The sequence below is a fragment of the Vanessa atalanta genome, chromosome 21 (assembly GCF_905147765.1).
Source record: "Vanessa atalanta chromosome 21, ilVanAtal1.2, whole genome shotgun sequence".
NCBI lineage: Eukaryota > Metazoa > Arthropoda > Insecta > Lepidoptera > Nymphalidae > Vanessa > Vanessa atalanta.
In genome coordinates, this window is record NC_061891.1 from 832,506 (window position 1) to 845,379 (window position 12,874).

Consider the following 12,874-nt stretch of genomic DNA (forward strand, 5'->3'; position numbering starts at 1 on the left):
AAAAAATTATAATATTTTCTATATATATTAAAAATACTTAATGTAAAATAAAATAAAACATTAGATTCAAAACCAAACTGCTAATGTTTTGTATGTCCCCGTCACACATATATTTGTTGCACTTGTACAAAGAGAAAAACACTTTATTATTGGTTTTATGTCCTGGTTAAAAAAGTATTATGATATACTGGTTTAAAAAGTCAAAACTTAGTAAATTTTTTGTCGATGATTTCGGTCAGGAGGAAAGAAGAAGAAGGAAGGAAATAAATATTTTTATTTAGTTCTAAGGAAAACCCTGAATTTAAATTATTCTCATCTCAAAAATATTCATGCTTTAAACTAAACGATACCTTAGACCTTATCATTTTTGTGTTTTATACAAATTTAAAATCCGAAATTATTAGAATAACAATCATTAAAAATTACACAAAGAACATTGAGCTGTGTACATACATTTTTAGTATTTAACTATCATGACAAACAGCAGGACGTGAACAGAACAACTCAAAAATAATATTATTTATGGTATTGATTATATTATTTATCAAAGACTAGCACTGGTGACGTAGCTATTTTATATATGCCGAGGTTTTGGTTTTCAAAACAAAACTGGACTTTGATGCGACAAATATTTAAAAATCTCAATTAAAATGATTTTGCGTCTGACAGCAAGGATATCTCTTTGCTTTCACATTTAGTGTTATACCGGATATACCTTTATGATTTATTTTAATTTAAATTAATCATTTTATTTTGTTAATTGTACTACAATAGCGGAAAATCTTACATGATGCAATTGATCGTATTTGTTTCGTCGTACCACTAAAAACATTGAATTAAAAAATACTCCCAAAAACGATTATACCAATATTTAATAACTTAGCCTAGCCTTAACAGATTTAGTAATATTTTAATGATTTTAAAATAAAATATTAATATCGTTCATCCTAACTATCGCTTAAAACGAATTAGTGAAATATTTTAAGTAAATCGCGGTTTTTATTTTTATGTGTCAATTTATATATGAACAAAAATCGGTATGAACCTAGTATTTATATTTCAACAGAGTCCGCGGGCAGTGTGTTCGGCGTCCCCCTATCGCAGTGTGTGGAAGCGGAGCGCGCGCTGCGCAGGCAGCACGGGGGCTCCAGGGCGTCCCTGGCGTCGTTAGGAGCACTCGAGAAAGGAGATGATGTAAGCATTATTTACAACAGCATATATTTAACATGTACATTTGAAGGTTAACTTTATAATTTATTTTTCGTAATTAACATTTTAATAAATATCAATTAATTAACAATTTTAAATTAAATTTCCATAACGACACGAAATACCGTTTCTCAAAGTTTGTAATAAAAAAGCAGGTACCTAATGTTTGACTAAAAGATTACATACATAATAATTTATGATCATATATATTTATATTTTCAAATTGAACGATGGCTGTCAAATCAAAATTACAAAAGTTATATTTAATAGACATGAAAGCTTCACGAGTAGCGAAACCTCGTGCGTTCCATCTCTCGTCGAGTGGACTGAACACCTAAACATGTAAACTACATAAATTCCCAGAATAGTATCGTTATAGCTGAGCAAAAATAGAAATAGCACAGAGCTATCCTATTTTTATTGATACCTATATCGGACTTAAAGCGGTCATGCAAACAATACAACACGTAATCGCGACTATTAACGATATTAAGCAAAACTGTTAAAATTACTAATTTTTCAAATAAATAGAAAAGAAAACTAGTTATAAATTTTATCTTTATGATAAATTTTAATAAAATAAGTTAGTGTAGAAGTAGTATTAGTAGTTAATGTAGATTTCCCTCAGTTGGACTAAGATGTCCTTACCTCTTTAAAGTTTTGGAGCTAATTCCATAACGGTTCCCATCGGGGTTGATGATACAAGTGAGATATTTAAGTATCCAACATATCTAGGTTTTTTCCATTGCTCTTCTTAACCCATGAGGACGAGATGAATTGTAAACACAAATTAAATTAATGAAAATTCACCCCTTATTGGCTCCGCGTCGTAACTTGCATCTTCCGACTAAAATGCTTGTACTAACCGCAGGAATATATCGGCCTAAAATTTAGAAGACAAAAAATATTTTTTCTGAATAATATTAAACAAGATTAGTTGTAAAAAAAAAAAACAATCCGTTTCAACTCAGTGTATGAAAGGAAGAATTACAAAAATATCTTAAGATTGAATTGAAAACTTTAATGTGACGGATGTTTTAATATATTGTCCATTGTCAAAGAGATGATCTATTCATTTGTAATTACGTTAAGCATATTTATGCTAATCTTGATAGCTTTGATATTACAACAAACCGGTGTACATAAATTATTACCACGTCATAATACCCAGTCTGGTGAGCCACCACCTTAATATGAACTTTAGAAATCGAGGATCATCTTAAAACCGTAAAGTGGAAAAGGAAACGGGAGCTCATGAATGAGTGGTTAAGAAAACGATTTGGCATGCAAAGTACGAAGTGCAGAAATAGTTTCCAATTGCACGCCAAGACACGTAATAAGTTGGGTTGCACCTGGACCTATCCACCATTGGAACAAATGCAACTAGAAATTTTCAAATATATAATAATAATTAAAAATTACTCCGCATACCGATAGAATTGCTTAAAGAAGATTCTAAGTGTAACTGGTAAGCTCTTGGCTGATTTAATGAGTAGAACAGCTTTATAGCTGACTTATTTTTACTGCCTCGTTGGTATAGTGGCTATAAGGCTATCCCGAGTTCTGGGTTTAAAGGTTTTTCGGGCTGTTCCTGAGAAACAACCCGAAAATTGGAATTGTTAACACTTCCGTGTCTATAAAGTCATTGTCCTGCGTGTCGGATTTGAAAGTGAGGGCACCTGTGTTTTCACACACATTTATGCACTATACGTCCTGCGTTGTTGGCTGGTCACCTTTGAGATTGACGAAATCATCATAATTTTAGATCAGATTAAAAAACCTTGACCATGTCCTTTTTAACTCAATATTTTTATGTTAAATTCTTTGAATGTATTTATGTAGATAGATAGAATGGTTGCCATAACACTACAAAATAATACAATAAAATACTATATATAGCTGACTAACTTTCTAATCAGAGTAATTCTATAATGGAGCTTCATGTCAGCCTTGCACATTTTCACGTTTTTGCATTGCTGTATTCTAGTTCTAACGATTAATGAGACAGTAAAAATATTAGACACACAAAGAAGACACGTCATGGTGTCCCCTTAAAATCCATGTTAGCAGAATAGCAGTGTAAAGAATGGTTCATATTTATAAAGAAGCCAATAACTCATCTTTAAAAGATCATTTTCAATCAGACATGCGTCGGCGGCGATCAAGTATAATCATAAAGAGTTTAAGCCATTGTAAAGTTCTGTTAAACATCAGATTACCTCGATATTACCAATTTCATCATTACGTAGACTTGCATAATTTCAAATCGCATCACGACATTGTTTAAAATCGAAATCCTAATTTGTTTACATATTTTTATTAGTCAAATAAAAATGACAAGTCAGTTAATTGTAAAGCCAAAAGAAAGGTACCCCAATCTAATTAAATCAAGGGAGACATACAAATGAGTTAAACATTAAGAACCGTTGACAAACACACGGTAGGCAGTTAAGTAAATAATTTAGGAGGTCGTTAGAGGTTGCGCCGTATTCCCGCGGATCTTATATAGTTTCTGTGTAAATAAACAGTTGCAAATTGAATAATTAGCTTTGCATTCATTCGTCACGGATTTTCGTGTAGTTCTGGCGCGATTTTCCACAAAATGCCCGTGAAACTAGCTCGTAAACATAAATGTCTCGCTTTGTTTTTAGTTTCATGTGCAATAAAAACAGTCGGTATTGAGGTAAACCTAGAATCTCAATACTGACATAAGATCAGCAGATGTTGTTGAAACATATTTTGTTTCCAATCTTGAATAATTTCGCTTATATTTTTGGAAAAAAAAACTTAAAACACTAAGATAATTAGGTGCTTAATAGATGAGAACTTTTTTGGCCTTGCTCGTACCTACATTTTTAGATTTAAATGTATTGTTTCATGAAAGCTTAACTAAACTATATCAGCACAAATTTATCGTAAGAGTAAGATATGGCCAAATATTTATTTAACACAAAGATACTACGAACTCCTGTAAGTCATAAGTAGACGATATCTCAGACAATCGTAGGCGTAAATTCCATGCGTTTTATATGACACGGCTGAATCGGCCACTGTTTTCTCAATACATCAAACTAATGACAGCTGGCGATCGTTTTGATTTATGTGCGCAGATTCTGGTGTAACGTAAATCTCAGGTACATAGTTTAATAGGTTGCGGACTATCAATATACTCGCATTGTTTGATCGTTTTACGGTACGTGAATTGTTATTGCTTTCCTAGATTGTTCAATTTAGCCACTTTTGTTGACGATTTCATTTCTGTTAACATCTTGACCAAACCAAAAGTTTCGGAGAATAGTTTTCATTTTACAGAATAATTTGGAGGATTTATAGTTATATCTTTTATATAATTTCATCAAGAAATATAACTTAATTTAGCGAAGAAAACTTGAACAAAGGAAATAAGCAAGTTTTTGCTCGAGTACTACCAGAAAATTAAAAGTCAACAAGTGGTTCCAAGCTACCCACACTTACAAAACCTTATAAAATACAAGAAAAGTAAAATTGAAAGTATTTGATAGTATATATATCAGAAATAAACACGTAAATATGGTCAGAGTAAAAATAAAACAGAAGTAAAACAAATGATTCTCTAACCGTTTAAATTTTAGCAACAATAAATAATTAAAAAATGCATTAATACTAATAAAATATAAACGAACAAATAAGTATAATACTAATTAAGTCAAAAATAAATACAAAAATGCTCGAGTCGTACAAAAGATATCTTTCGTTACAATTAAATGACCGAATAATATTTACCGAGTTAGCCCATAGGACATTACGCGTGACATTTAACCTAGGATCGCTACTACAAAGTCTACACGTCTAATTTCTGATTATATTTCATCAAGCGCTCGCTATGGAAGTAGACGACTAACTTAGTGTTAGGGTTTTGTGCAAGCCCCCTCATCAGATATTCTAGCGCCAAACAATAATACCGGACCAACTGTGGTCCTTTTTGAAGGGTTAATGTAACCAGTGGACCATGGGACAAAATATCATATACTCCAATGTCTATGGGCGTTAGTGACCATTGATCATCGGGGAGTCCGCCTGCCTCCCTATAATATAAAATAAAAAACGTGGAAAAACATAACAAGAAACCTACACGTGTCAAATAAAATTCTGACAGATACATACCCACTAGAGAAGCAATGTGATGGAATACAATCAAACCATATCTTAACAGACGAGATTGTCCTAAAAAGAAGGGACAAAGGCTTTTATGGGAATCTATAAAATCGAAAGCACCACAAAAACACATTTAACATATTTTCGTAATCATCAATGTATAAGATACCAGTATCATAAAATTTAAATGATATAATATAAGTCCATCATCAAGAGATTTTGAGTTATTACTTATTAATACATTAAGTATTAGTAGTAGCCAATATCAAGTAAAATACAAATTGTAATAAAAAAACTTAAATGCGATACAAAAGAATCATACGTTAAACATCTGTTCAGCTTAAACAATAGCCAGAACTGTCCCAATAGGTCAAATTTGACGTAGTATGGCGTCACGATGACGTCACACATATCTGGTTACCTGAACGGCCTTACAGCGGCTGTTTTCATTAAGGCCACGATAATTTTATCGTATGACGCGACTCTCGCCCATCCTAATATCTACCGACTGAAATAGATGAACCATTTCGGGAGGCTTTATCCGTGTTTTTAAATGAACCTTCCAATGTCCATGAACTCCTTGGTGCTAACAATAACGGAAGAGCTAAGCTAAATTTCCGTAATTGTCATGTATTTTAGTTAAACTTTGCGAATTCATCTCAGATCGACTTATTTTCTCAACCAATATTGTACCTGCGAGATTATTAAATAGAATCGACCTCTATCTGCGATGAACGTTTAAACATTTTTTTATGTTTTTGTGCCACGTGTAGACGAAAACCAGAACATTAACACACCCAACCAAACATAAAAATATACATGGAGAAAAAATCACTAATGTTTCTGAAAATAAAAGCGGTTTAGTACATTTCAGATTTAAAATTTGACTTATAGGGACAGTTTTGGGTATTATTCCTAAAGATAATATTTTTTAAGTGTATACCGAAGTAGATACCGACAAATAGTAGTCAGAAGCAATTGAAATGAAGCTTACCGAAAATCCCAAAAATGTATGAGATTGTAAAAATTCTAGGCTTTGAAATTATTGGTAGGATTAAGCACGAGTAAAAGACAAGATCGGTGCCAATACGTTTATAGAATTATGATCTTTATGATTAATGTCCTAAGTACTGCAGATGTGTAACGCAACAGTCACTTTCGCTCTTGACGAGAAAGATTTATATGTAATAAAATTTTACGCATGTTTACCTACAAATCAGAATAAGTGGTTAGCAGACGTTTTGAAGTATTATTCATTTTGACCATAAAATTTAACTCTCATTACCGCCAATTTAAAGGGAAATTATTCTCGCAACTAATTTCTCAATCATTCGACAAATATTAGTGAGTTCTAGAATTGATTTAACAAAGTTTTTGTATATTTTGTAACAATTAAAAACACAATTAATTATCTTTTTCATTTTACTTTATAAGAGCTTAAATTAAGTTTAACAGACGATAATACAGGACTGTTTTCTTTTTAGGAAAATTTAATCGAGAGCTAAGCAGTTTGAGATCACCGACTGATAGATAAATTATAAATGTATTAATTTAATTAATATAAAATGAATGAAATGAAATAGTTAATTTATATAAAATGAAATATTGTAAATACCGCAATAACTCCGAAGTAATACTACCAAAAATACTTTTCTCCGTTTTCAGAGCGAATCGTGCGATTCTGGAGAGTGGGGTTGGTCGGGGATAGAAGAAAGCGGTGGTGGACCTAAAATACCGGCGCTGGTGTCAGCTTGCTTAGCTCACCTACGAAGACATGGTCTTCGTACCCTTGGTCTCTTCCGAGTGTCAGCCTCAAAGAAGAGGGTTAGACAGGTGGGTAATTAGAAGAACAAATTTTGTTTTAACATTGGGCCATTTTAAGAATTTACAGTAAATTTACTTGGCTAGCCCAACTGGCTGTCATATTTTTAACTATTTATTTAAAAGTTAGGGTTCCTGATCCAATTATTTAACCTTATATAAGCTCATCAATCAGGATAGCATTTATTGTTATTTTATTTATAGCAATCCTCAGTTAGTAAAAATAAATGTTCTAGAAAGATGTACTATAAAGTGAAGGTATATGAAGTTATGTATATTAAAGTATAATTTAAGCAGAATGTGTTAACCGTTGTTTTGTATTTTGAAACAAAGTAAACCTGATATAGCAAACAATCATTACATGTGGTTGCTATGACAGAAAATAAAGCAGTAAATCTAGCCAAGGCGTGTTTACGAATCGTATTCATACACGCGCAGTAAGAATAAAACATTGACCGACAAAATTAGATGTTTTCCATCGTATTGGCCGTTGCAATCGATTCGCGTCGTTGACCCAGATTGGCGGGGATTTATTACAAACTTTGCTGTAGTATGTACTCCGAAGATGCAATAAATGAGATAGGCAATCGGATTATCCGGAACACACACAGCTGGCTAAATTTACATTGATGAATGAATATTGCACTAAATATAAGTTCAGAAATACAGGATGTTTATTTCTGAAATAGAACTGTGACATTTTTCCGATAAGTTGTGGGTTTTCCAGGAAGCTCTATATATATTTGCACGGCTTTATGACAAATTCCTCGACTTTGCCAAATGCCGTATTTTAAATTAATCTTCGGTTATGTGTAAGTAGCATTAAATGTAACCAACACTTAACTTCTTCGAGATAATTTTCCTCACGAATATAAGTCAATTGTTTCTTAATAACATCTTAATAGAAAAAATAATACATGACCAAAGAATAAAACAAACGATATTGCTTTATTCTACGAGTATTTTCCATAAGTATTATTATCTAATGTGATTGTTATTTTCACAATTTTAGCTCCGCGAAGAGTGGGAGCGTGGTCAGGACACAACGCTCGACTCAGCGGTATGTCCGCACGATGTGGCCACTCTGCTCAAAGAATTCCTCCGGGATCTCCCCGATCCTTTGCTATGCAGAGATCTTTATCCTGCATTTCTGCAGACACAGAGTGAGTCGAGACAATGTTATGTTCATTTGTAATTAATAAATACTAAAATTTAAATACTAGCTGCTGAAGAAGTAACTTAATGTTGACATTTTTCACTTTTCCTCAACTGCTAAATTTATGGTTAATTAATGTTTTGTCACTTTATTCCTTGGTTTATCATATTTTTTAAATTTTAATTGCAATTTATAGAAATCCGTAATCGTCGTATCCAATGGGAGGCTCTACGGCTGATCGTGCAGCTGCTGCCGGCGGCTCATCGCGACACCCTCAACGCTTTGCTCTCCTTCCTGTCACAACTCGCGGGACACGCGGAGGATGACCAACAGCCGGGGAACAAGATGGACGCCGCTAATCTCGCTACTATATTCGCCCCGAATATATTACATAGAAACAAACCTAATGAAACTGCCAGGTGAGCTATTATCTAACAAACGATATATTAACTAGATTAATAATATCATTCCCTAACGACAATAACGGAAAGAAAATAAATTGTGTGTATAATATAATTATTAACTTGCAATTTCATCCTAATTATTTGAAAAACTTTGTGCTTGATGAACATAGCCTAATAATCTTTTTATTATAAAAATATCAGCACAAATAGAAGAATATTTGAATATTTTATAATATTTTTCTCTGTCATAAGTTTGGTAAAAGAATATAAAGTACAACAGGCTGAATTTCACTTCCAGCGCAGAACAGTTATCGGAGAGAGCGGATGTGATCAACGTGGTCCGTCAGCTCGTGGAGCGGCAGACGGAGCTGTGGACGTTACCGGCGGAGCTGCTGCACGAGGCCTACATACACCTCGCGCACAGCGCGCCTGCGCATTTAGACTCGCTCTTACTGAGGAGAGCCGAGTGAGTTTCTTCTATTTCAATTGTTTATTTGAACATCGTTATCTAGCTCTAAAAAGTTCCCTTAGCTTTACTCTTTAGATACCGGTTGCACTATTTTAAAATAATGAAAATAATATCCCAGACTAAAAATCAAATAATCAGCAAGAAGAAGATTTATAATAAATTCAATTTGTATACCTTCGAAGTGGAAATTTACAAAATCTAATGATACGTAGTTTTACAACTCTGCCGTGTTTTGTTATTTTTGTGTGAAGTTACCAAAAGTACCGTAGTGTAGTGTTAAGTATATTCTATCGCCTCGGTTGCAGATGTGCGTCAGAATGTGTATCCACGAACTCTGAGAGTGCGAAGCGGTTGTGGTCTCGCGAGAGCTTCCTGCACGCGGCAGCCAACACCGCCACTGCGCCTGCCACCAGGTACCGTAACGACCACGACCACGACCACCCCACATTAAGATACACGAGGGCAAAACTGCACACATTTCATAGCGTATTTCATGGTAAACGTAGGAACCCTCTACACACCTGCCTCTTGCCACACATAGTCAAAACAGCTTTACTAATAAAGCTATGTTCATACAGAATAACTCTACAAATACATATTATATATCTTTCGCTTGGAACATTTATGTGATGTATAAAAACCATTGTTCATCAGCCCAACGTAAAATTTAGATAAAAGTAAAAAAGGTGCGTTACTTTTTCTGGTACTGGTTGCAATGCTTAGTGTGTTATACGTTGCATTTCATTTTGAAATAAAAACAGTAAATATCAACAATAAAATATTTCTTCAATTCTTGAAGATATCCAGAACATTAATAAAATTCCTATTTTAGTCGTAAGATTAATCGTTGGTATTTAAGCAAGTTTATAAAGTTGACAATGACTCGGCGACGTTATACATTTATCATACACGCATTTGTATATATTCAATAAATTCTTCAAAAGCATCAAACAAACACACTTTAACATTGTAATCTGTGCGTAGAGGGGAGAGGGGTCGTCGTTCAAGAGCTGCGTCAGATACATCATCTGCTTCTCTTGCTTCCATCATGCTTCTTACCAGGCAAGCATTATTGAGAGACATCTTCCATAGTTCGTTTGTTGTCATGGCTGTTTTGTCCTTTTATTAATATCTGCATGGCCTACAAATGCTATTTTGTAACCATGTCCTCATTATTTTAATAACAACATTGTTTTCTTTCATCTGATTCGCCCCAAATTAATTGGGGAATTACTAATATTCCTATTTACCCCTCCTTTTAAACTTATCACTTGTGTTAGGTGTGGCGATGACAAAAGCCCAAGGGGTCAGGATCCTGGGACTATTTTCATCGCTAGGCGGCCCGTAAACCATTGCGCTTTTGACGATTTGGTTACAATGGTTGTGACACCTTCTACCGCCACTACTATCGTCACAAGAGTTACAAAATTATAATTCTTGACAGAAGATTTTAGTTGAATTGGCTTGTAAAGTCGACTCGAATAAAATATATTTGATTGTTATCCAAATAATCAATGAGAATACAAAGTCTTATCACGTAATAGATCTTCAGACACTTAAGATTGTCAGTGGAAATTTGTTGAATAACTATATACTTCTATACAATCCGTCATAATTATCATCTTAAATTTTATCATTCCATAATTCTATAGCATAAGCTTGGCTGCTGTCTTCTATACCATGATCATTGAATTAAAGTCTTTTGCATCCTAGCCAGGTCAAATTATATCAATAAACTGACCATTTTAGTTATTACAGCTAGTCATTATTGAGCTTTCATTACTAACAAGTTTCTCACGATTTGTATGCAGTTTCCTAATTTAAAAAATACCCTCTGCATGATACTAATTGCTAAGTTATTAAAAGATAATTGACATTTGTAATCGTGCATAGTATTGGACATGGAACTTTCACAGACATAGAATATATAAATGCTTATATGCTGTGTATTTTTAAGATATAGCTTATCTAACATAAATATAGCTCGTAAGAAAATTGTTGAAAAAACGAAGACGTGACTTGAAGTTGAAATAATCTTAGGATATATATAAATTTATTTGCAATAACATTAAAAATGTACATAGGGTGCGCAGCAGTGAAGAGCGAGCGAGTAGTGGCATCGTCAGCTCTCCACCGCGAGATTCCGCCCCGGACTCCAACGACTCGGCCAGTGACTATAATGAGGTTAGTTTTAAGTGTTTCATCGATTAATTACTAAACAAGTTTGTAGTTTATTTGGTTTGTTCGATTTTAAAGTAATTTATGTCACGGTTAGAATTTGCAAAATGTAGCTTTGCTGGCAGATTTTATGGAAAATGGATGTCATAAATAGTTAACACCGCTATCATAAGAGTATTAATAATTTATTTATTTTTTACGCTACATATTAGTCGAACTCGAGGCGAACTTAAACCAGTCACGGGTGTAAGATTAACAAAACACTCGATTGACCGTAAAGCTAGGAAAAGATTAGTAGAATCAGACACACCAGTCTCGCATCGGCCGCCTCCGATCGATTCATACCGTAGCTTCCGCGTCGGCAGACGGGCAACGCGTCGGAGGACGAGTGCGTGATCACGGCGTCGCTGCACATCCCCGCCGTGCGGCCGCGGCGCCGCTCCACGTCGGGCTCGTCGTCGTCCGCCAAGCGAGACTCGGCCGTGGGCTCGTCGGCCGCGTCGCCGTCGTCGGCCGCGTCGCACTCGGCGGCCGCGTCGCCGTCGCCCGCGTCCAGCGCGTCGCCGCCCGCCTCGCCGCCGCCGCGCCCCGAGCGCCCCGAGCGCCGCCACGCCGACATCGAGCGCCTCGTCGCCTTCGGCAGGTGAGCGGGCGAGATACACTAAGCGTTATCTTCTAAAGTATTATTAGATACTAGCGAATATTTGGTCAAATAAGGTCTACGTGTGATACAATACGCGTAAATAATACCCATTTGGCTTAAAATCTAATTCGATGTAATAGTAATAATTAAATGTATCTCTAGAGAACGCAACACATCAGACGCCAGGGCCGTCGTCGTCAGACAACACGACGAAACCACAGTGTCGCGAACCACTCGGGTGTCTTCCAGACAAGAACACACTGTCCGACGAGAAGAAATAGTCAGGAGAGACGATCACAGCTCGAGAAGAGATGACCATAATAGGGACGACTACAACGTCAGAAGAAATGACCACAGTGCCAGAAGAGATGAGCAATCCGTCCGAAGAGACGACCAAATTGCTAGAAGATCTACAGAGGATCATACGATTAAGAGAGAAGAGAAGAAAGAAGTGATGCTTTACAAAAGAGGCGAGCTCATATCGAGTGCCCGGACTCCGCCCGCGTGACAGATTGTATACCTGCTTTTATACATAAACGTCTATTTATCATGTCGTGTTTTATTTATATATTTAGTGAAATAAAGTATTTTTTACGACTACTTCTCAATTTGTTCATACATACCTTATTTTTATATTTCGTTAAAATACAATTAATTATCGAACACATTAAACTATAATAAAATGAGAGCGAATATAATAGGTATATGTTTCATCTGTATTTTTTTTATAGTAAAGAGTAACGTCATCTGTGATTAAGTAATATGGTTGGTAAAATACTTCTAAACTAATTTCTCATATAAAAAAAATTGAGACAATAAGCTCGTTCAGTACGTACTCACTTATAACATTTGATTGCCTT

General features: G+C 34.9%; 1 protein-coding gene across 2 annotated transcripts in view; it reads left to right on the top strand.

The window, feature by feature from the left end:
* LOC125072251 overlaps nt 1-12,614 on the top strand; it is a 45,758-nt gene extending 33,144 nt beyond the window's left edge. Inside the window, exons 4-13 of one of the 2 annotated variants that reach the window (XM_047682787.1) lie at nt 1,067-1,194; nt 7,009-7,176; nt 8,177-8,327; nt 8,517-8,739; nt 9,023-9,190; nt 9,499-9,606; nt 10,178-10,255; nt 11,278-11,377; nt 11,737-12,014; nt 12,177-12,614. In XM_047682787.1, coding sequence (XP_047538743.1) covers nt 1,067-1,194; nt 7,009-7,176; nt 8,177-8,327; nt 8,517-8,739; nt 9,023-9,190; nt 9,499-9,606; nt 10,178-10,255; nt 11,278-11,377; nt 11,737-12,014; nt 12,177-12,522 — 1,748 coding nt within the window. In that variant the 3' untranslated portion in view covers nt 12,523-12,614. The remainder of the gene's footprint in view (nt 1-1,066; nt 1,195-7,008; nt 7,177-8,176; nt 8,328-8,516; nt 8,740-9,022; nt 9,191-9,498; nt 9,607-10,177; nt 10,256-11,277; nt 11,378-11,736; nt 12,015-12,176) is intronic. The other variant, XM_047682788.1, reaches the window with a different exon arrangement.
* Nucleotides 12,615-12,874: the final 260 nt, after the last annotated feature.